The sequence below is a fragment of the Canis lupus genome, chromosome 12 (genome assembly GCF_048164855.1).
Source record: "Canis lupus baileyi chromosome 12, mCanLup2.hap1, whole genome shotgun sequence".
Taxonomy (NCBI): domain Eukaryota; kingdom Metazoa; phylum Chordata; class Mammalia; order Carnivora; family Canidae; genus Canis; species Canis lupus.
In genome coordinates this window covers 5,739,770-5,764,951 of record NC_132849.1, presented here as the reverse complement: position 1 = coordinate 5,764,951, position 25,182 = coordinate 5,739,770, and the positions used below count along the sequence as shown (strand labels likewise).

General features: G+C 39.8%; 1 protein-coding gene across 5 annotated transcripts in view; it reads right to left on the bottom strand.

The window, feature by feature from the left end:
• OTUD7B (OTU deubiquitinase 7B) overlaps nt 1–25,182 on the bottom strand; it is a 54,660-nt gene that overhangs the window by 12,603 nt on the left and 16,875 nt on the right. Inside the window, exons 1-6 of one of the 5 annotated variants that reach the window (XM_072769351.1) lie at nt 21,260–21,282; nt 10,633–10,782; nt 6,628–6,811; nt 3,783–4,010; nt 2,233–2,334; nt 1,299–1,426 (exon numbers count right to left, since the gene is read on the bottom strand). In XM_072769351.1, the coding sequence (XP_072625452.1) occupies nt 1,299–1,426; nt 2,233–2,334; nt 3,783–4,010; nt 6,628–6,811; nt 10,633–10,701 (711 nt within the window). In that variant the 5' untranslated portion in view covers nt 10,702–10,782; nt 21,260–21,282. Of the gene's footprint in view, nt 1–1,298; nt 1,427–2,232; nt 2,335–3,782; nt 4,011–6,627; nt 6,817–10,632; nt 10,783–21,259; nt 21,283–25,182 lie in introns of those variants that run through there. The other 4 variants (XM_072769352.1, XM_072769353.1, XM_072769350.1 and 1 more) reach the window with 4 other exon arrangements.

The following is a 25,182-nucleotide window of genomic DNA, read 5'->3' as shown; positions in this document are numbered from 1 at the left end:
AACCATGGGATTTGGCAATAATAAAGAATGCCATTTACTTGGCCTTGCCCCTGTACACTTGCTTCCTTCAGAATCCTCTGGGGCAGACTGGCTGATCAAAGACACCATTCTGATCTTAATACCATCCTAATTTTAACAATTGGCCTCTTTGTTTTTAAGAAAGAAACAGGACACATTCTACCTTCATATTTTAATCTTCAGGATATTAAATTCTAATAACTAAAAAAAACCCTCTTAGTTCTATATAATAGCCAGTTATGATAGAGCAATAAAAGGCAACAAGAAGGAAAATGGAAAGAAAAAAGAAAGTTTCCGAAAAGACTGTCCCATATTTATGCCAGAACACCCAGCCATATAAATGGCAAAACAAACAAACAGATACACTCAAACAGCGTGTAAGATAAACACAGAAGAGAGAGAGAGAACTAGGGGAAAAGGGAAGAGGGAGACTTGTTATCTTTGTGTAAGTGTACAGTGTCATCATTACAGTTAGGGTTCAGCCAACTCTTTTACTGCCCCGTCATAACTGCCTGACAGTAAATCTTTGAGGCTTTGTGGGCCATATGTAACTACTCTATCCTGCTGCTGTTCTGTTTTACACAAGGAAAGCACTTAACATAAAGCAAACATATATAAATGAATGTGCAGGGCTGTGTTCCAATGAAACTTTTTTTTTTTTTTAACTGTTACTGAGATTTGTCTCACAGGTCATAGTTAGCTTTCAACCCCAGTTATGGGGATGGAAAGTACAAACAGCCATTGTTACGTTCTTATACAAAAGCAGTCTTAACACCTGCTAAGGCCCTGAGAAGTATCATTCAAACTCAATTTAATAGGCATGTTTTTAAAATTTTTAAACAAACCGAGTGTATGAAAAACAAGTATTACATATAGCCAACAAAATTTTTAAGCATTTACATTCCTATAAGGGTTGAAAACATAAGTCCTTAAAAATTGGTTTAGCTTTATTATTATAAGCAAAAAAGCTCCAAACAATACAAAAATCCTGTGGACTTGTCCTATCTTATTTTGCAAAAGATTACTACTGAAGACTTAATGAGTGTCCATCAGGTGAGAAGCATGTTAGTTACCTCCTCCATGATTCTCAGCTTCCCCATGCTAGTTCTCATGATTATCTCAGAAAGGCACAGGCCCGTGGTGTCTTTTGTATTGTCTACAATTTCCAGGATTCCAAAGGGAGTACCACTGATCAGGCACCAGGAGACATGGCCTACTGGCACACACTGAGCATTCACCATAGCCAACTCTAAGAACAAGGTGTTCCCAAACTCCCTCACCTCTTTATTCTGCTGTGTTTGTTGCCACCTCCAGCGCCGTTTTAATGCTTCCTTCTCGGCTCCTTTCTCCATCAGCGCATACAAAGCTTTCCGTAGCATCAAGTCCCGATCATGGAAACCCCACATGCCTGCAGCAAGAAAACATACCAATAGGACACCTTACCTTGACTTACCTTTACTAATTATGATGCATATGTCCTAGCATGAAGGAAATCAGGCTGAAGGCCAGATTCAAAGAAACTCCTGTGACTCAGGGGAGAGGTACTTAACCATGACAGAAAATGTGTTCCTACTCTGGAGGTTCAGATACTTTGAGAACTTACAAGTGGGAGATATACCACATCCTACAAACTCCTGACAGAAAGTTCCTTACTCATGACACAAGTCTAACAAACTAAAATACATGGTGGCAGTATAGAAGATGGGTCTGGCACATGGCAATCACCATCAAAGCTGGAGGGATGGTTGGAAAATGAGGACTTTTTTAAAATCTAAGGCAAAAAACATATTGAATTATAAATAAGTTTTATAATTAAACAAATCTCACAAAAACCAATGAAAGCATATCTTTTTTATACAGCAAAAGAATAAATATGAAGTATAATGATAGACACACATAGCTCTACCCTGCTTACATACTTGCTGCTCACTACTTCTGGGGGTAGCTCTCAGAGTGGGACCCACACTAAAGCATGTGTTCTCCATATGCTCTCTGAACAAGACTGAAAAACCAGGGCAGGGCTCTCTTCCATCTCTTGCATCGCATGCCCATACCCATGCGCGCACGCAGACACACACACAAACACAGACACACACATACACACTATGCCATCATTTCTGCCTAAGATCAAGGTTAGCGGATTAAGTCCTGCACATGAGATTTAATTCCATTGCTTCCTTTCTGAGGGTACGGAACACCATTTTCAAAACTTACCTAGAGAGGCTGCATGCAGGAGGCAGTTTCCATCCCCAGTAGTTGCCAAAGGAAGCAGCCTCTGGCAGGTAGGGTCCACACTCACCCACCAGTTCAAACGCCCTACAGAAACAAGAAAAGGAGAGGAGTAGATTATCCATAAAGTCCTTCCCACTTCTCTAACTCTAAAAAAGACTCCAAACTTGCCTCCTCCAGGAAGCCTACCCAGAATAAAACCATCTCTGTTACTCCTTATATCTTCCTCACTAATGCCTAATGAATCAGAATCTAGAGAGCATGATTGGTTAGATCAGCAGTTCTTACATGGGGACCACTGATCTAACCAATATCCAAGAGGACATTTGGCAGTATCTGGAAATGCTGTTTTGTTGTCACAACTGGAGGAGGGATGCATCTAGTGGGTAGAGACTAGAGAGATTGCTAAACATAATATATCATATCAGGCCGCTTGCACAACCAAATTATCTGGTCCTAAATATCAACAATGCTGAGATTGAGCCACTCTGGATTAGATGATGAGGCCAAGGTCATAGGTGGAAATCTGTGTTGGCTTCTTGGCTGGCTCTGATGTCTTCCCTCTGGTCAGGAGACCAGTAAATAATATAACAATGAAACTCAGCACAAAAACATCATCACTAAAAGAAAAATAACCCAAAGCATGTATTCACAGAGTCACGTAAGTATCATCGCATATATGACTGCGTGGCAACTTGTATGTGATATGACTTTAAAGATATAAGCAACAAGACAAAGCATACGAAACACCTAAGAAAATGAGTCTCAATTCTGTATAGTCATCCCACAATTGCCAATCCGTTATTCATAGGAGAAAAATATTTCATGAATCATGCTTAAAAAGTCTTCTTGAATTACTAAAAAGTTAATAGAAAAAAACTAACCTATAATCTCACTAGCTAGAACCTGCTAACTTTTTAAGAAAGTATTAAATAGATCCACACAGATACTATAGAAGGGTACAAATGAAAAATGAAAGCTTGTTTCCCATGCCCCCAACTCCCAGCCCCCATCTTTCTTCCAAGGAATTTTAATACCTGACTAGCTTTTTCCATAATTTCCAGCAGCCTCACCCCACTATGTTAACCAATTTTAACAGTAATTTAAGACAAACACAATTGTAAAGGTAAATATATCTTCAGAGAAAGGCTCATATAAACAAATGGCACTTTTAAATTAATCACCGGTGTACATCAGCTATAATATTGGTATTTTCTGATGACAAACATGTTCCAGAGCCAATTTTGATTCATTCGTATTTTCTTCCCCATGTATGGATTTTTAGGTATGGATTCCTGGGCCTTTCATGTGCATATCTGGTTTGCCTTCCACCAAATAGAAATTTCCAGGAGAAAGTATTTAATTTATGTCCTGAAAAGAAGCACCTAACTCAGTATATGTGTTGATCTGACTGACACTTGCAGTCAGATCCCACACTTAGATTGGGAGCTACTGGTTAAGGCCAGGCCCTCCACGTGGCTGCCTACAGGTAAAGAGCAGAGGGAAGAACCTGGGGAAAAGCAGCATTCACTGACCTGCCTGTTCCAAGGCAACCAGCATGGACTGTTCAATAAGGTCTCTCTCTATGAAGCTGCGGAAGTCTTCATTGTACACAGTGAGATCTGGAAGCTGGAAGGCACAGATGGGCATTTCCAGGGGGTGCTCACTGCTCCCCCCACCCCCACCATTGGAGGAGACATGGGACCGGGCCAGGGAAACAATGCTGGAGCTGGCGTGGGAGATGCCCCTAGACAGGCGTTTTTCTGCAATGAGAAACGGAGTTACCTTAGAACATACACAGCCCAAAGAACATCCCACTCATGTGGTGATGATTACCTAACAAGGGTTACCTCTTTCAGTCAGGGAAAACCTATAAGTCCAACTGGCTACCAAATTTCCCAACCCGCTTTCTCAAACCAAATACAATTGGAGAAATATAGAAAGTAGCATTTTTTTAAGCACTTATATTGGCACCAAATATACATTCCTCTTTCTACCTTTTTTAAGAGAATTTGCCTGAACTTCTCCCCATGACTCTGTCTTCTTTTATTTCCATTTCCCAACATAATAGGGACTCATTCATTTGGAAACTTGATCACTGGTAGGAAAAAGAGGGAATAAGAGAAATGGGGTTGCATTTGGCTAGACTGAATCAAATAATCACTCTGATGATTTTCATCATTTTGGAGACTATAAAGAAGAATTACCATTATAGAAAATTAATGATTTTTTTTAATTTTTTTTAAATTAATGATTTTCTTTCTTTTTTTTTTTTTTTAAATTTTTTATTTATTTATGATAGTTACACAGTGAGAGAGAGAGAGGCAGAGACACAGGCAGAGGGAGAAACAGGCTCCATGCTCCGGGAGCCTAATGTGGGATTCGATCACGGGTCTCCAGGATCGCACCCTGGGCCCAAAGGCAGGCGCCAAACCGCTGCGCCACCCAGGGATCCCAAATTAATGATTTTCTAATGAAATCTTACACAGCTGGGAACTTTCTTATTTACCATCAATAACATTTATATACATTTTTTTAAAAGTGTATTTCGTTTTTATTTTTATTTTTTTTTTAATTTTTATTTATTTGATAGTCACACACACAGAGAGAGAGAGAGAGAGGCAGAGACACAGGCAGAGGGAGAAGCAGGCTCCATGCACCGGGAGCCCGACGTGGGATTCGATCCCGGGTCTCCAGGATCGCGCCCTGGGCCAAAGGCAGGCGCCAAACCACTGCGCCACCCAGGGATCCCTATATACATTTTTTTTTTTTTTTAAAGGTTTTTTTTTTTTTTCTTTTTTTTAATTTTTATTTATTTACTTATGATAGTCAGAGAGAGAGAGAGAGAGAGGCAGAGACACAGGCAGAGGGAGAAGCAGGCTCCATGCATCGGGAGCCTGATATGGGATTCGATCCCGGGTCTCCAGGATCACACCCTGGGCCAAAGGCAGGCGCCAAACCGCTGCGCCACCCAGGGATCCCCCTATATACATTATTTACTACAACTTTTCTGGATACTCCTATTTATCAGAAATATATAGGTGCAGTCATTCTCACTTAGCATGCTACAGACAAAGACAGTAGACAGGCCCCCAAATTATTTCACTTGTTTTTTATTACATGGCACTTAAAATCCCCCGATAGTCTGTGATCATAATCTGCTCAAGTGCCATATTACAATTCATTTGCATGACTTATGTGAAGATTATCAAAAGAGCTAAAAATTGCGTTGGGAAGCAGTTCTTAATCCAATACTTGCCAGAGAGGATGTACAAAGTAAGTTAAGAGTTGTCTAAAGTTATTTTATAGTGATGTTATTTTTTAAACTGCGTTTTTAGGTATTCAAAAAGTATCATAAGCCCATGGTAAAAAGTCAAAATACTACCAAAAGATGTAAAGTATTACAAAGAAATCTCCCCCTTATTCAAAATTTCTAATTCCTTCTCCAGAGGAAATCCTTTTGGATCCTTCTAGAATTTTCTATGCACACAGAAGCACATATAGCTTTGGGTGGTTCAGTCAGCTAAGAGATTGACTCTTGGTTTCAGCTCAGGTCGTGATCTCAAGGTCATGAAATCAAGCCCTGCATGGGGCTCTCTGAGCTTAACAAGGAGTCAGCTTGGAACCCTCTCTCCCTCTCCCTGAGCCCCTCCCCCCTGCTCTAATTCTCTGTAAAATAAATCTAAAATTTTAAAAAGCATGTATAGCTTTTAAAATCATTTCAAAAAACATAAACAAGAACATACTGTGCATCTTACCTTTCTCAACAGATTTTATAGACTTTTCTAAAACAACACATCAAGTTCTACCTAATTCTTTCCAGTGGCTGCAGAGTATGCCACAACATACACAATTTTAATTTAACTGCTCCTCTACTAATGGACATTAAAGTTGTTTTCAAGCTTTAACTCTCAAGCTTTACACTGCATATGTGTCCATTTGCATTTATTTGTTTAAAGGACATATATATACTCACGTGCACATACATATATATGATAAATTCCTAAAAATCAAATTGCTGAGTCAGAGTATATACATTCATTTTAAAATTTTGCTACATACTGACAAATATTAACCAAAGAGGTGGATGGCAGTGATCCTTTGAATTCTACCTTTATGGACTTAAACTTGACAACTAGGTTGTTCTCTTTCATCCATTTCTCTCCCAGATCTGAAAAAGGCCTTTGTACAGGGTAATACACATGATGCAGTGGGACAGTGCGGGCCTCCCGCACTGAGGCAGACTGAGGCCACCTCTAATCAGTCTGTCAGGGGAGCAGAGGAAGGAAGAGGATCATCTGTGAAGGATGACTCCATTTAGCAGTGCCCTCCCTTCCTCTCTACTCCATCTACAGAAACACCCCTCAGTTACCCCAGTACCTTGAATGACATCATCCTGCCGCTGCAGCGTGGGTCGGGGAGGACGGGCAGACTCTCGATCTGAAAACCCTTTTTCAGGGGTCCTGGAGCCACCACTCCCTTCACTAAAGGGTGGGGGCAGGTTCCCAGCATGGACTTGACGTAGCTGTTCAAAATCACTGAGGGCAGCACTCACGTCCCAATTCTTTCCTGGCAAGAGACAAATCAAAACTTGAATTGGGTACTCAGAGTACAGGGAAACTGTGGAAAAACCTAGAATAATCACCCAAACCATCCTCTCAAAACTAGCAAATAAAATTTATGTATACTTCCACCATTCTCCTGTTTCTTATTGTGCTTTAATTTTCTTAACACTTTAGTCTACAATACGACAATCTATTTACCTGTTGTCTATTTCCTAAGTCAGCTTTGTGAGCATTGAATCTTTGTGTCTCTGAACTAAAAGGGCCCTCAGAGACCACAGATAAAACAAAAGCAGCCTAAAGAAGAGTGACTTGCCTAAATGTAAAGCTAGTTTGCACCAAGGAAAAGTGTGACTAAAAGCCCAGGTCTCTCAATTCTGAAATCCAGAGAGTTCTTAGCCTAGACCTAAACCATCTGAAATTATATAAAAAGGTATAGGTGTGTGCATTTTCCTAAAGAAAAAGAGCTGACAGCTGTCATCAGATTACCAAAAGAAAATGGTAACTGCCTGGCCTCAAATTTAAGAATCACTACTCTCCTGAAGAAAAGATCTTAAATGATAGACTTGTCATATATTTTATGACTGTTCACACTTCTATTCTATTCCATCTGATACCCACTTAATTCAATTCCTATCACCCACTGTCCCACCTCCAATCCACTCTAAAGTATCCCATGAGATTAATCTTTCCAAAGCACAGTTCTGATCATTTCAGTTCCAGTATCAAAACTGCTGCTTGTCACTGCCTACAGAATAAATTCTAGGTTCCTATGTCTGACATTCAAGGCTTTCTATGACCTGGCCTACTTTTCCAACCTTTTCCCTGTGCTTCAATTTTCCTGGTTGTGAAAGTGGAGATGATTCCACATAGGAATGTTACGAAGATCAAATGAATTAAAAACACAGTAAGTTTTTTTATATGCATTTATTGCTGTTGCTGTGATGTCTTGTTATTACTATAATTCCTCAGTTTTAGCTACACGAATCATTAATACCTGATGAATTTACTTCTGACCCATTACATTCATCATTTGTTCCAACTTCCTTTGCTCACATGGCTTCAGTCAGTCTGGCCTCTTTGTTACCCCTATACATATGCTACAACTGCTCCCACCTATGGCCTTTCCAACAACTGTCCCAACTGCCTGGAAGGCTCTCTCCCCAGTTTATCTACACAGACAACTCTTCATCTCCTTCAGGTATTTGTTCAAATGTCACATCCTTAATAAGGCCTGCTTGACTACCCAAGTAAAAATCACAACCTACCCTCATCACATAGCACTTCACATCTTAAAATATACTTCACAATGATTTGGTTATCATGCTTATTATTTATTGACTGTCTTGCTGGAACATAAGGGCAGGGATTTTTGTTTTGTTTTGTTCAAGTACCTAGAACGTGGCATATAGTAGGTACTCAATAAATATTTGTTGAAGAATGAAGGCCTTTTGTCTTGACTCAACAAATCAATGAATGAATGTTTACCATACAGCTGGAAATACAGAACATTATACTGAACACTGGCCCTGTATTTGTAACTGTGTGGTAAACCTCTGAAAAACAGGCCCTAACAACCAATTTGCCCATCTTGTCCAAAATGGGATATCCATCATCTTCCTTCCTTCCTTCCTTCCTTCCTTCCTTCCTTCCTTCCTTCCTTCCTTCCTTCCTTTCCTTCCTTTCCTTCCTTTCCTTCCTCCCTTCCTTCCCTTCCTTTCCTTCCTTTCCTTCTTTCCTTCATTCCTATTACCTTCCTTCCTTCCTTCCTTCCTTCCTTCCTTCCTTCCTTCCACTCCTCCTTCGATATTCCCCAAACCAGTAATGGCATCACAAGCCCTCTAGGCCAGAAAATTCAGTCACCTTCAGTTCCTCACTACTGAGACCCAATTCGTTTTCCGCCCTCACTATCTAGTCAATGTTTGCACTCATGGAACATCTCTCAAATCTGTTCATGTCCATTTTTACTGTCACTGTCCCCATAAAAGTCCTCATGATCATCCCCTGGTCTCTGGGAGGGGCTTGGCTAATCTCCCTTCCCCTAACATGTCCTCTTTCGAATTTGTTCTTTATACTATAAACCAAAGTTAACTTTTAAAGGAAAAAGCAAGAGAGAAAGACAGAGACAGGGAGAAAATGAAGATCAAACCCTTTGATTTCCCTTCTAAATTCTATCTTAAATCCATCCACTTTTCTCCCTACAGCTACCACAGCAGTTCAAGCCACCATCATCTCTCACCTCAACTGTGGCAACTGTCTTAATTGGGTTGATCACTTCTCTGGCCACCTTCCAACATGTTCCATAACCTTCAACCAAAATTCAAATCCCATCACTTCACTCCCCTGATTACAATCCTTCACCAGCTTCCCCCTGAACACAGAATGACATTTAAACTTCTTACCACAGTCTACAAAGGGCCCCATATTCTGCTTCCTGCCTTTCTACCCATTTCCTACCACTCTTGCCCCACTCTTTCTACCCAGTGCCAAACTCTGTTTCACTTTATGTCCTTGTACAAGCTTCTGTATCAACACTCTCCTCTTATCCCTTTTGCCTTGCTACTCCCACATACCCTTCTGGGTTCAGCTCAAATGTCACTTCCTTAGAAAGGCCTTTCTATACCCTGTATCTAAATTTAGGTTTCTCTCTTACACTTCCATAGTACCTCAACTTTTCCTTCATAGCACAGAAGTGTGTGCACGTGTGTGTGAGACAGATTAAACAAATATTAATTGTAACATAATTGTTAAAAGCCAGCCTCTGAAAACAGATGGCCTATGTTCAAATTCCACTTAACTTCTCTGAACTTCAGTTTTTAAAATCATAAAAGTGGGATAATAAAACCTATATTGCAGAGTGATTGTAAGAATAAAACAATGTATCTATCTCAAGTACCTCACACATATTGAACACATGTTACAAGAGTACAAGAGGAAGAAGAAGCATTTGAGCTGAATCCAGAAGGATGAGGAGAATTTCTAAAGAAAAATGGAGGAAGGGACACTGCTGACTTAGAAAACAACTTAACGTGACCAGGGAAAGGTGACAAGTTGGGCCAGGCTGAAGAAGAAGAAGATAGTAGGAGATAAAAAATGTCAGTCAAGGGCAGAGTCACACTGAATTAGCAAACTGGAGTTTAAACCCAGATCTTCCATTTCCTAAAAGGTGGAAGCAAATGTCAAACTGTCATACTTTGCTAAGCGATGACGATCTAAAACATTAGAATATATGCTAAGAACTTGCCCCTCTCTCCTCAGGCTTACCCAGTTTTGTCATTATATAGTTCCATCATCAAAAAACATCTGTTAATTATGACTCCAAACAAAGAATCCTACTGACACAATTCCAAGCCTTAAGGACCTTAAAATCTAGAATGTTCATGCTTATGTGTACATACAGATAGAAATAAACATGGCAGCATAATAAAAATATTAACTTAATTCACTCTACATGGAATCACCCCAAATTAGGGAAGGCAAGAAACAAAACCACAAATGATCCGAAATACAAAAATCCCAAAGCTGTTTATATATAAAGAGGAAGACTTACACATCTAGAATTATGCTTTTAGTGGATTTATATAAAATTTCACTTGCATTACCTAAGCATATATTCACAGTGAATTTAACTTTTCAAGGAGAAAAGGGAATTTTGCACTTTAAAATTATGTTAAGTCATACACAGGTAGATTATTAGAAGCAATTTAAACGTAAGGTCTGTCATAAAGTATTTTTCTGATCACCTTAATTGTTCCAAGTCATCTTAACAATAAACATGGCATTGACTTTCTCTCTTCTCATTTTCCCCCTCGTGACTCCTTACCTTCCAGGAGATCTCGGGCCAGCCCAGGCTCTGCACCTGTGGAACGGACAAAATCTGACAGGACAGCATCCATGTCCAGGGTCATGTGATCATTAAGTACTTTCAGGCAGCTGAGGTAGGGTGGACATAGATCAAAATTCAGGCCTCTACCTGAGGAGGAAATAAATACATAAGGCTCAAATTATACTGAAATAGGATGATCATAGCCCAATTTCTGCAGCTTCCTAACCAAATGGAGAAACTATCCCGGCTCATTTATTTCAGCTGTATTTATTATAAAGTGCAACCTTTAGTTTCCTAATTCCTCATTAAATTCTTCTAAATTAATCACAAAACTTAATGTCATTCTGAATAATGCTTTTCTTCTACCTTTCTAGAGTATTCCATTTCCATCCATCAGGTTGCTTATCGAAATTAATGGAAGAAAGCAGCAGACTAACCACCCGGAAGAACTCCCCACCTTGTTTTATTTCCTTCCTGGCACCTGATATAAACTGAAATTATTTTAGTAGGTTACTGTCTACCCTCCTCCTCTAATATGTAAGTTTCTTGAAAGCCGAGTGCTTGTGTGTCTTATTCACTAATGTGTCCTCAGCATGTATCACTTGATACGTGCACAGTGCGTGGCATAGAGGCCCTCAGTAAATATTTGCTGAATGAATGGATAAACGAACAAATGAATACTATATACTGAATAACTTTAGAGCTGACTAGTGTTCTGAGGCTAGCTGAGGATGTAGAAGGAGCAAGCTGATAGCTAAAACTACTCACAATAAAATAAGCTATTACACAAAGCAGAGTGGAGATCTCAAAGGTACACAAAAGTCCATTTTTGTCCACTAATTTCATGAACCCAGGAAACATGCCTTTCTCCACCATGGACAAATGAGCCAAATATCCACCATGGACAAACGAGCCAAATAAGTTCACCTGAAAAAGATCTCTTTCAGACTTGACTTTGGCAGAAACTCTGTCCCTGACTTGATAGCCTGGCACCAATCCACATTCCTCTAAAGTTAGCAGTTCCAGCTGAGGAAGCAGTAGCAGAGTAAAGAACGATCTCTAACCAAATTCTGCCACATTAGACAGGTTTACAGTTCTCTGAAGAGGGCTTGCTGCTAAAATAACCCTAACACACCTGCCCTACCACACCCACCAATTCCTTGCCTTTTAGAGAAGGCCAAAAGTAGAATTCTCAAAGGTAAAAAAGGTGACTCTGGTGACACACTGCAGAAACATCTCCTCCTAAACAATCTTAAGTCTAAGGGTGACTCAGATACCTTTTCTTCAAACGTCCCCCAACCCCAGGACAAAACTTGTTTAGTGGTATGATTGGATCCTGATTTTCTGCATTCCTTAGAAATATTAAGGCAAATAAACAGCAATGATTTGTGGATCATAAAACCAGTAAGTCACTAACTTGAGTATAGGGACATGTTTTATTCCTATTCATAGCCCCAACAACTAGCATCTAACACAGCACCTACAATATTGTAGCAGTCAATAAATGCCTGATGAGTAAATGATTAAATGACTAAGTGAACCTCCACATCAGCCACTACCAAATTTTTGGCTTAACTTGGCAGATGAGAAAGTCCAGGGTCCTTCATACTTCCTATCACCTTTCTATTTCTAAGAGTCTACCCTGGTCTTAACCACCCTGGTCAAATTACTTACAGGGTTTCAGTTGCAGACTGAATTCAATGGATTCGATGACCTTTAAGGTCCTTTCCAGGTTTAAAAAATGAAACTCTCCTGTTCTCTATAGCCTCATAAACCATGATCCTGACATTTAGTTTAGTTGATGCATTGTCAATGTCTAATTTCCTCCCATTCTTCCACAATTGTCAGAAAAGGCTGCCGATAACATAAGGAACTTTTGGCCTAGCATACCTCAAATTCAAAATGTTAGGTTATAAAATAAATTAGTTCCTTACATCTTATACAAGAATTAAATTCCTTCAGAATTCATAAATGAATGGTTTCTCCCTCCCCTAATACAGACAAGAATTTCTTCTCCAAGCCCATTTTAGTTACTGTCTTAGAGGTCACAAGAGATGGTTGCAGCCCAAATAACTTGAAAGCATGACTAATCCAAAACCAAGAGCATAACTGCAAAATGAATTTCAATCCTCTCTCTTTTAAAAAAAAAATATGCAAAGGAACTTAGTAAAGCCATTTTAATAACTGACAGACTGTGGGAGATACAGGGTAGGCACACAAATAGCAATCAGCAAAAAAGATGCTCAGCAGAAGAGAGAGTTGATTAAGCCATAGGCATGTAGGCAATTTTGCAGCCAGACATAGGCTCCTGTGACTGAGAAAGCCAGTAAGAACCACCAATGTCACAGCATCATAGATCTCATTTGCCAACATAGTAGGTCATTCTTTCCAAAAATTATTTTCGAGAAGTAATTTAGAGATCCAGCATGATCTAGAATGACTTGCTAAGAAATTCAAAAAAGCACTAAACCAAACTTCTTGGCAGCACATTCTTATATTTGATGCTTCCAGGTAGAGACCACAGACTCCACCCTAACCCCATCCAACAGATGAGGACAGTAGCTTTTGTTACATCACCACCAACACCTGGCTTGAGCTTCTCAAATTCCAAATGGGAAATATCCACAACATGGACTAGCACGCACGTCCTTGGCTCTGTCTCAGCACACAGGAAGGAAAAAAGAAAATACTGGCTTTCAAACTTTCAAACGAAACAGAGGAGGCACTCAAACATCTGTTGATTGAATGGTGTTTAGACAAACCTCAATTAGGTCAAAACTCTCCAATCCTCCAACTGGATGAGACGTTAGTGATTACTTAATCCAATGCTTGCCCTCATGTAGAAATCTTTCTATTACATCTCTGACAGAGAAATCACCCAGTCTCTACATGGATACAAGTTTTGTTGGAAAACTCAATCCTTTGCCACGATGTCCCTCTTACTGTTGGACAGTTCTAAGAGTTAGAAAACACTTTTCCTAAACTAAATGACCAGACCACCTCTGTAACTTCTGTAAGTTCCAACACCTCTGTAACTTCCACCTCTGTAACTGTAACTTCCACCTAACAGCCTCTGTTCTCTTCTCCAGAACAGTAAAATCTGTAACTTCCTCTGTAACTTCCACCTAACAGCCTAGCCTCTGTTCTCTTCTCCAGAACAATAAAATCTGCTCCCAGGAATGATGGCGTTTTCATAAAAAAGAATTAGAGAAAACATTTCTTCACATAAAACTGTGTTTACAAATAGAGGAACAAATAGGCTTGAAAAATCAGGTGGGTTGTCCAAAGTCTGAACCCAGATATTTTGGACACATGTTCGACTGCCCACACTGCCTCCCAAGGTACTAGGACATTACCGGACCCCCAAACAGCACTGATTCTTTTATTTATTTATTTATTTATTTATTTATTTATTTATTTATTTATTTATTTATTTATTTTATATAGAGAGGCAGAGACACAGGAGGAGGGAGAAACAGGCTGTATCCCAGGAGCCCGACGTGGGACTCGATCCCAGGACTCCAGGATCGTGCCCTGGGCCAAAGGCAGGGAGCCACCCAGGGATCCCCCAGCACTGATTCTTACTCACTGACTTCTTCCACATAGGAAAGGGCTGTGCTTATCTCTCATATTTATTAAAGAGTTAGACACCTGCCTTCTATCACTCTCACTTTAAATCCTACCATTTTCCTCAGCAATTTCAACAGCCACCTACATAATCCATCCAATGTTTCTGCTGTAAGAGTTTTATAATCTCATCAACTGCAAAGACCTTCATCTCTACTCCAGCACCTCATTCCTGGGTCCTGCCATCTCCTAAAACTGCTCCACCTCTCTTTTTTCAACATCAGAAATCTTACTTTGGCTACAATCTCACTTCCTTCCAGCTTTCCTTCTCTACTACTAAGCCTGCTCTCTTATCTCAAGATATCCTCACCTCAGACTAAGACAGCCAATTCCTTAACCACCTTATTCACTAATTCAACAAAAATCATGGAATGCCTACTATGTGTTAGGTACACTATGATTAGCATTAGAAACAAAAGTGAACTAGACAGACACAATCTTTATCCTCACAAAGATTCCAGTGGAGAAAAAAAAACCACAAAATTTCACTGAAAATTGTAATAAAGAAATGCTGGAGGGGCGCCTAGGTGCCCCTGTGCCTGCCTTCGGCTCAAGTCATGATCCTGGAGTCTGGGGATCAAGACCCACATTGGGCTCCCTGCTCAGTGGGCAGCCTGCTTTTCCCTCTGCCCCTCACCCCTCTCATGCTCTCTCTCACTCTCAAATAAATAAAATCTTTTTAAAAAGGAGAGAGAAAGAAAGAAAGAAATGCTGCAGAGATGGGTGTTATCTCCTACAGGAAGTCAGAAAAAGCTTTCCCAAGGAAGTGACAGGAATTACAGGGACAAACTGGGAAAGGAAGAATGCTTAAGCAGGGGAAACATCTATCAATGTTCTGTGGCAGGAAGAAACATAGAGGTGAAAATGGTACAAAGTAAGGGTTAAGAGGGAGCTTAATGGACCCTGTTAAACATTGAGATTTTATCCTAAAAGTAATGAAAAGCCACTGATCAGTTGTAAGTAGGGGCAGGACATGACCAGATTTGAAGTATTAAAAGATCTCCCTGGCTGTAATGAGAAGAGTGTGGAAGGAACACAAGTAGATTTAGGGAAGATTGGTTGGGAAATTATTGCAAAGACATAACAGTGAGCTGGACTAGGATGACAGCAGTGACGACAGAGAAAAAATGGATAGATGTCACTTTGTCCCTTCTTGCCAACTGAGTATGAATCCAATAACTGACCATTTATTTTCCAGTAAAAACTTAGTTCTGCTATTCTTCTATTTCATCTGCCCAACCTGGGTGACTCCCACATTCAACTTCTCTGTTACTACCTGGGGCTAGTAAGCAAGATCAGATCACATAACCATACAGAGCATCCCAACTACAAATAAATGGTATTCAGTCTCATTACTTTCAAGGAAATACTTGTCTTCTGTTTGCCTCTGGTTCAAGTCAACCAATCTTGTCAGCCACTCTCCCACACCTCCACCACTCTCCTACACAATCCTTATCACCTCCCTCACTCCTGACATATGACTTGCCTCCAACTTCACAGAAAACATTATGAAGCAAGAGGAGTTCTTTCAGGTTTCCTCCCCAGTCCCTACCCCGCCAGCTTCTCTTCTCCCCACCTCGCAAAACTCCCTAAAATCAACCACTTTCACTGATGCTATTTTCTTGCCTTAGATGCAGTCCTCAACCTACCAAAATGTGCTTCTACTGAAGGAGAATGACACTGACTTACAATAATATCACAATTATCCTTACTGCTTATCTAAAGTGATCTCTTTGTAGCATGTGATACTGATCACTCTTCCTGCCTCTCTGGCTCTGCATCTTGTCACCTTTGTGGACTCCTCTTCCTAAAAAGGTTAGTGCACCAAGGTTCTACCTCAGGCCTTCCATATTTTCAATTTAGATCATCTCCATGAGAAGTTTCATTCTTGCCCCTGATAACTTCAATGTATTTGGAGTCCCAAACTCTCCAGCTTACCTGGGAATCCCACATAACACTTCAAACTCAACACATAAAATACATAAGCTCAATCTCTGTCCTTCCTCCTTTCAAACTACTCCTCTTCCAGTATTGCCTATTCTAGCAAATGGTACCATCATCTCCCCTAATATCCAAGTCACAAAAGCCTGGGAGCCACCCTGGACTTCTCTCTTATCTTATCCTCATTCACAAATAATCTTTTATGAAGTTTTACTAATTTTCCCTTTAAAATTTCCCAAATCCATAGCACACTCTCCATAAGCTACAACTCTTTTATTCTCTCTCAGGCTTTGATAACCTGGACTCCAGGGAACAGCTTCCTAATCTCTCCCTTTTCCTCTCTCCAGCCATTGGTTGCTGGTAGAGGCTGATCAATCTGAAATGCAAATAGGTATAGCTCGCTGCTCTAAATTCTTCAATGACTAAAGCATAAGATCCCTTCACAATTGGGCTCTACCTAACCCTCTGGCCTCATTCACCTGCCACCATTCCCCTTCCTCTCCAGGTAGTTCTCCAAGTATCCCATGTGCTTATACTTCAGTTCCTTTGTCCATGTTGTTCCCGCTGCTTGGGAGGACTTGTGGTCTAGCAGGTGAATTCTTCTTTATCCTATAGGGTTAACTGAAGTACTACCTCACTTGTAAAACTTTCTCGGCTTCCAAACGTAAACTGCCCACTTCCTCCTTGCTGCTGCACCTGGCACTCTACTTCCATAATGTTATTTATCACACCACTGAGTACTTGTGTTTATTTACATGTTTGTCTCCCCACTAAACCAGGAGCAATTTGAGAGCAGGAATCTTGTCTTGTTCACCCTGTATCCCTAATACCTAAGCGCCTGGTAGGTACTCAATTTGGGTTCAGATAAACTAAACCGTATTTGTACAGTACCCCATGGTATGCATACATGTGGACATGTGCATGCGCGCGCAAACACACACGCATACACACACCAGTACTGCTGATAATCAGATAATCAGTGTTGTAAACAGGCAGATCTAAAACAGTGGCTCAACTGAAAGACACTGGCTTCAGATTGTTAAAGATCTTATTTGCAACAGATTTCTCTTCCTAAACGTTGTTTAACCCAGACTAACATTACAGTCTGCATGCTCTGTGTGCCCAACTACTTCGTAACAGAGAAAAGTGACCCAAAATTAAATACTGATTATAGAGAAGTTATGTTAAAGTGTCTTAAAAACCATTGACCCTACATTTTCTCATCTACTACATCCCCCAGCATCCACATTCTCACACTATACCTCCTCCCAGTCCCACATGCACTACAGCTGTGCCCAAGTCCCCTCTGACTCCTCCCAAAACTCACTGGAAAACCACAACATTCAAGACTGTCAAGAATTTTCAAAGGTCAGAGACTCCTCCACGTCTATGATGTCAGTCCCAAGGAATCCAGATAGGGAGAGAGCGGAGGGACAAAAACTCTTAGAAATTTCACACAATTCTTGGTTAGGTGGGAGGGAAAAACCAAAGACTCCCTTGGCAGATTGTTTTTAATTAATATGGGTCCTTACAAGTAAAAGAAACAAAATATAGCCTTCTTCAAAAAACAAGGGGGGGGGGGAATATGACCCAACTCCATACCAAGGAGACCTATGTAGACCTATATTACAACCCAGAGATAGAAAGAAGTGAAAGGGAGTAATATGTGTTAAAGCTGCAGGCATTCTTTCATTTTAACTTCCAAGGAACTCTAGGAGGTTTATTTGGATGGTTAACCCTATCACATAGATGAGGTTGCTAAAGCTCACAAAGGTTAGGTAATCCACTCAAGATCATAAAGGTAAAAAGTGCCAGAGCCAGGATTTTCACAAAGCCAGCCTATCTGACTCAAGACTAGACCCTTATCCTACAGCACCCCCAGCCCAGGGAGGACTAAGAAAACGTGTGACACCCACCCATGCGCCAGTCTCCCTGTTGCAACTCCTTTCAGCAGCACAATGAGAGAGAGAACTGGCTCTGGATTCAGAGACAGATTCAAGTTCAAATATCAGTCTACCAGGATGCTTGGATAGCTCAGTGGTTGAGTGTCTGCCTTCAGCCCAGGGCGTGATTCTGGGGTCCCAGGAGCGAGTCCCACTGCATGGAGCCTGCTTCTCCCTCTGCCTGTGTCTCTGCCTCTTTCTCTGTCTCTCATGAATAAATAAATAAAATCTTAAAAAAAAAAAAAAATACCAGTCTACCTACTAAGGGCTGTGCTATGGGTAAATAACAGAACCATTTTGTGCCTCCAGTTCTTCATGTATAAAATGGGGAAAATATCTGCATTTCAGACCTCTTGTTAGGATTAAATAACTGAATGTACATTAGGGCGGTACCAAGCACATAGCAAGTCCTCAAAAATGGTCAGTTGCCTTCCTACTGCCTTATTCCCCCCATATACTCTGCCTCATTCCACTGTTGCCCAATATAGCCCCTGTATATTTCCTCCAGAAGCTCCCTCTACCCCTCCCAAAAAAACCTCCAGTCCCACAGCTATCTCGAAGTTATTGTCAACACATGCACACAGGACCCAGTCTATCATTCTCATTCCAATGTCTTTCAACTCCTTGAGCCTCCAAGAAAACGTCATAAAAGGACTCCTTTGGTTGTACCTTCTACCAGATGGTCCCTCAAGCAAAATAACAACAAAAGAAAACTGTCTGTCCTCTCCTAGATGTACAGACACAGCTAAATAGCTCACTCATTCCCAAATTTCCAGGGAGAGTAAAGATACACATATTTGCTGAAATTGTAATGTCTTTTTTCTTAACTACTTTTTTTTTTAAGATTTTATTTATTCATTCATGAGAGACACAGAGAGAGAAGCAGAGACACAGGCAGAGGGAGAAGCAGGCTCCCTGCGGGGAGCCCAATTTGCAACTTGATCCCAGGACCCCAGGATCATGACCCAAGCCAAAGGCAGACGCTCAAACACTAAGCCACCCAGGTGCCCCTGAAATTCTAATGTCTTAATCTATCAGTCCTACCTCCCCACCTTTATCCCTTACTACTCTACCCATTCCAAATTCAAAGATTTTATAATATTCTCTTAATATCATGCATGTGGTCTATTTTTTGGGGGGTAAAATGTTTACATCCCCTCCTACTCACCATGCACAATTCTGGGTTGTTTTCTACCTCCATCACAGTATATACTCGAGGAATAGCCACTTTCTCTCTCTAAATCAAACTTAAAAGAAAAAAACTCAACCCAAAGACTCAATCATATAATGTACCATTCCCAATTTATTAGTTTACCATATGCTATTGTGGATATATACCAGGAAGAACTAAAGAATCAGCTCCATGGCTTTAACACTACTACTAATATGTGCATTTCAGAACAAGATTTAACTATTTTTTCAAGAAATTTCTTTTTTTTTCTGAGACCTACAAATAGCAAAATGAATCTCTAAGAGATAAATCCATTAACAGCCTAACACTAACATAAAGATCAGGGAGTTCACAGAGAACTCCTTATGAATTGGCATTTGTCTTTTCAGTGCTACTGATAAAAGGCTCCTTGGATTACAGTTACTTGGGAAATTTAATAATTCAGAAGATGTGTACAATGGAAGTGACCTTTAGAATAATAAGGGCAGAGAGTCATAGAGAAAGTCTGTTATTATAAAATTGGCACAACAGTAACTTGAATAGAAACAAAAATCATATTAATGTTGATTTGTTTAGATCCAGACCAGTATTTCTATTTGCCACACACAACAGATTTTTTCTTTCCTTTCAGCTTGGGTCAAATATAGTTCAAGGTTTGATTCTCAATACATTCAACTTTTAAAAGAATAGTCTGGGGGCGCCTGGGTGGCTCAGTCAGTTTAAGTGCCCTGGAGTCCAAAGATTAAACCCTACAACCAATCCCTACGTTGTCCAATCCGTACAACGGGCTCCCTGCTCATCAGGGAGTCTGCTTCTCCCCATCTCTCTGCCCCTCCCCCTGCTCCTTCTCTCTCTCTCTCCCTCTCATACTCTCTCTCTCTCTAAAATAAATAAATAAAATCTTTAAAAAAATAGTGTGTAAAAATAAAAGTTCTCCTTAGGCCATTAAAGAATCTGATTGCTACACTTTTGACATGAGAGAAAAAATAAATACTACAAATCAAGAGGCTAGTCCAATAATAGTAAAACACATTCTCTAGACTCAAGTCACATTTAGTAGCTGACAGTCTTTTCTCCCTTTGATTTCTAACCACTGGTCATTTCACTGTCAATTAGAGAACCTCTATTCAAAAAAAAAAAAAAAAAAAGAAAGAACCTCTATTCAAGGAGAGAAATAGTGGGAGGAAAAAAATTCTAATTACGAACTATCTACAACTAGCTATCCATAGGAAATTCATTTTGTAAACTTCCGGTAAATTAACTTCCTTCAGCACACAACTACTAATTTTTTTAAAGCCCTAAACAATTAGAAAAGGAAATTTGTCCTTTATAAAATTATATAACCCCACCCAAAGAAAGATACTTTTTTTTTTTTTTTTTTTTTTTTTTATGATAGTCACACAGAGAGAGAGAGAGGCAGAGACATAGGCAGAGGGAGAAGCAGGCTCCATGCACCGGGAGCCCGACGTGGGATTCGATCCTGGGTCTCCAGGATCGCGCCCTGGGCCAAAGGCAGGCGCCAAACCGCTGCGCCACCCAGGGATCCCAAGAAAGATACTTTTTATTACTATGTTTAAAATTCTCCATCTGTAAGTTCCATAGTTCATTTATCCTAGTCATATCTAGACCTCATTTGAACTCCAGGCCCAGTATGTGCAACATTCACTGTCACCTGCTGTTATCACATACTGCCTTGTAGTATTAGTTGGCTTTCCTGATACTCGCATCTTAGGTCTCCAATTTGACTATCAGTCATTCAATCAAAATTTACCAAGCTGGGTCCACCATGTACCAGGCACTGCTCTGGAGCCTTGGAGATAGATATAAATGAAGAAGAGAAGCCACAGTCCTACCTTCAGGGCACTCCAGTCTGCTGGGAAAAATCTAAACATGTCATTTATGCCCAATGGGGTAGGAAGAGGTTTAAGAACAACTAGTTTACCTGGATGGGTGGGGGAAGTTTCTCAAGCTGGGTTTCTAAGGATGTGTAAGAGATCCTCAGGCTGGAAAACGAGATATATTCCAAACAGAATTAAAATCCCTGAGGTTAGCACCTTTCTTTTATATTTTAAAAAATTCTAAACAGGCCTAAAAGATTGCTTGGCACATAGTAGATGCCTAACAAAATTTGTAGTTCTAAGTTATTCATACTAGTCCATGTGTATGGATGATTGACAGTTAATCTATATTTGAAACAGGCTTGTGAATTATTTACTGGTTTCAAATGTCATCATCTACCCCACTGATACATATAATCAAGGTCTACATGGAACAAATACAACTGTACAGCTGTCTGTTCACTAAAAATTACTTTTATTTTGCTGTAATTTTTGTTTTCATAGCACTTTCACAAATATGACCTCAATAAGAATTCTAAAAATTAAATACTCCTTTTGAGATTTTTAATCCCCTCTTTTCTGATGGAAAATACATACAGACAGGGAAACTTGCAAAGCTTAAATGATACCCAGAGAGCAAGAAGTTTGGATCTAGGTATTCTGAGTTTGAATTACAGGGTTTGTCAATTCTATAGGCATTTATGGCGAAATCCAATCAGTCTAGCCATGCAAGCTCAACAGACTAAAGAATTATTTAATATTTTGCTTTTAAAAATACTATCCATATTCATCCACACTACTGTCCCCATCCTCCCCACTCACCACTAACTCCACCAATACACACATATTTCTATTTCCAAGTTGGAGTTAGGAAGCAGAAACTCCAACCCAGGATATCCTGAGACCCAAATAATTTTGGGTCTCTTTCATTTGTATAGGTTGTGCCATTTGTGGTAATAATTTTTCTTTTAGGGACACCTAGGTGGCTGAGTGGTTGAGTGTCTGCCTTTGGCTGGGGGCATGATCCTGGGGTCCTGGGATCAAGTCCCACATTGGGCTCCCCACCAGGAGCCTGCTTCTCCCTCTGCCTATGTCTCTGCCCTCTCTCTGTGTGCCTCTCATGAATAAATAAATAAATAAATAAATAAATAAATAAATAAATCTTTAAAAAATAATAATAATTTTTCTTTTAAAAGCAACCAAGCCTCACGCAACTGGGTGGCTCAGCTGGTTAAGTATCTGACTTGATTTTGGCTCAGGGATCTTAGGGTTGTGAGATGGAGCCCTGTGTCCGGCTCCATGCTAGGTGTGGAGGCTGCTCAAGATTCTCTCTTTCCCTCTCTCTGGAGGTGGACAGGACAGGGGCCATCACACACTCTCTCATTCTAAAAACAAACTTATAAACTGTACTCAGCACAGAGTCTACTTGCCTCTCTCCCACCCCTTCTGCTCTTCTCCCTGTGCTCTCTCTCAAATTTTTTAAATAAAATTTAAAATAAAAGCAACCGAGCCTCTTATATTTAAACATATGAAATTAGTTATAAGCATATAACATAATCTGACAATTCTAGTCTACCTGGGAATACAAACTATACATTTCTATTTTTACATAATTAACCTTGCACATTCGGGTCTAATGTGGAACAAGTCTGGTGATGAGGTGCAGAAAGTCAGTCTATTTTCCTTGTTTGGTACTTTGGAATTATGGACTTTAGAACCAGGACATCAGAGATCACTTCATTCCATACCCTCAAATTACAGATGAGAACACTGAGAACCAGGTGAGGGAGATTAAATGACTTGCCCAAAGTCACAGAGCTAACTATAGTGCTAAAACTGTGTATAGAACATAAAGTCTGTTGACTGCTACTCTTTTTTTTCTCCAAAGATTTATTTTAGAGAGAGAGCTCATACTCAAGTTGGGGAGGAGGGGCAGCAGAGAGAGATAGACTATTCAAGCAGACCTTCCCCTTCTCCCCACTGAGCACTGAGTAGGGAGCCCAAAGTGGGGCTCGATCCCTTGACCCATGAGATGATGACCTGAGCGGAAACCAAGAGTTGGATACTTAACCAACTAAGCCACCCAGGCACCCCTGTTGACTCCTATTCTATCAATCTTTATCTGACTCCTATTCTAGCAATCTTTATCTGACTTCACATATACCGATGACTTTCAATTCTCTATGTGATCCACTTTGTGGATTTATCTATGAAAAATTTCCTTTTCTCCTGCCACCAAGATAAATCTCTTACTTCTACAGATGTGTACTAAAGAAAAAGATGCCTAATTAGGAAATTTAATCATTTAAACAAATCATATTAAGGAAAATCATCTTTGTTTTGCTCATCACCACTAAAGATAGAAACTGGATTTGAACATATTCTAGCACTATATTCCTGAGGTCTAAAGTTTTGGAGCAAGAGGGTAGGATAAAATTAAGTGTGACAAAAGGATAGATTTTTCTTTTTCTTTTCTATTGATAATATAAAGCTACAATATAGTTTTCATATGCTGTTATGAAATCATAGCAATAACTAAATTTTGAACAGAATAAAACATAAACAGACGCCTGGGTGGCTCAGCAGTTGAGCATCTGCCTTGTGCTCAGGGTGTGATCCCAGGGTCCCAGGATCAAGTCCCACATCGGGTTCCCTGCATACAGCCTACTTCTCACTCTGCCTATGTCTCTGCCTCTCTTTGCGTGTCTCTCATGACTAAATAAATAAATAAATATTTTTTAAAAAGAATAAAACATAAAATAAAAACCAAGAGAGAAATAAAGCATCAACTTTTGATGAAAGGCACGATTTCCTTAATCTTACCATTCTGGGAGGCCATACTGTCCTAGACTGATATACTTTATCAGTATAGGATTCATAGTAATGGAATGTAGTTGACTTTACCAATAAACTGGAATGAGTTGTTTCCTATATAGACAGATGCTTCCAGTAAAATGTACTATAAATCCCTAAAATCAAACATATGTCAAATCTTGTTTAACTTTCTTCCCACAATAGAGTATGTCAAAGTAGTATAGGCAACCCTTCGAGATGACATAGCCCTAGGCAAAGTTTTCAGGGTAAAAGTCTCTGCCTTTCCTTTTCACTTCCACAAAAAGTACAAAAGGTATGAATTAGTACACAAGTCAGTTGGCAAATATCCCACTGTCCTGAGTTTTTCTCCTTGAAATTAATCCAAGAAACCAACCTTCATTAGAATGAGTCTTATCCCTAACCTTAAAAATGTTAATATTTTTAACACTATTATTGGTAGTGCTAGCTTTGCAAGTCACAAAATACTTTCTATTTGAAGTATTACTTAGAGTCGCTGAGAAAAATGCAGAAGATAAAAGGAAACACCATAAGCAATTATCTCAAATATCAAAATCAAACCCAGTTCAACTGGAATTGAAAAGCATTTTCAACTCTACCACTAGGTCAGAAACACTATTGCTATCAAAAAAAGCATAGGACCCTAGCAAAGGAAAATCACAAATTTCCCTTTAAATTAGACCTGATTCAATTTGTACATGTTAAGACCACAGTTTCATCAAGAATCTGATGTAAATCTTCGATACCCCAACCCATTTTCCAAATGCTTTACCCAGTTAAATTATCAATAAATATTCTTCTAAAAGGAGGAATAGTTAATGATAAGAAAACTGCCCTAGGAAGACAAACTGACAGCACTCACCATTCAAGTACCTTTAAAGATTTAACTAATACTTACTGTGCACCAATCAAGTACCAAGCACTAGGTTAGACACATCCACATAAATCATCTCATTAACCTTATGTGCCTAAATCCCAATCTTAATTGGAACCAACTAGTTCTAAAACCAGCCACCTTGATCCCACCTAATTAATCCCTAGGACTCAACTGAAACTCAGCTTCTCACTCTCACAGACATTTTTTAGTGCTTCCTAATAGGTAATGCTTACTACAAAACCTGTGTGCCTATTGTTAAGCTCCCAACTCCAGAACAAACACTGTTCATCCAAGATATGGCACATAGTGATAATGACC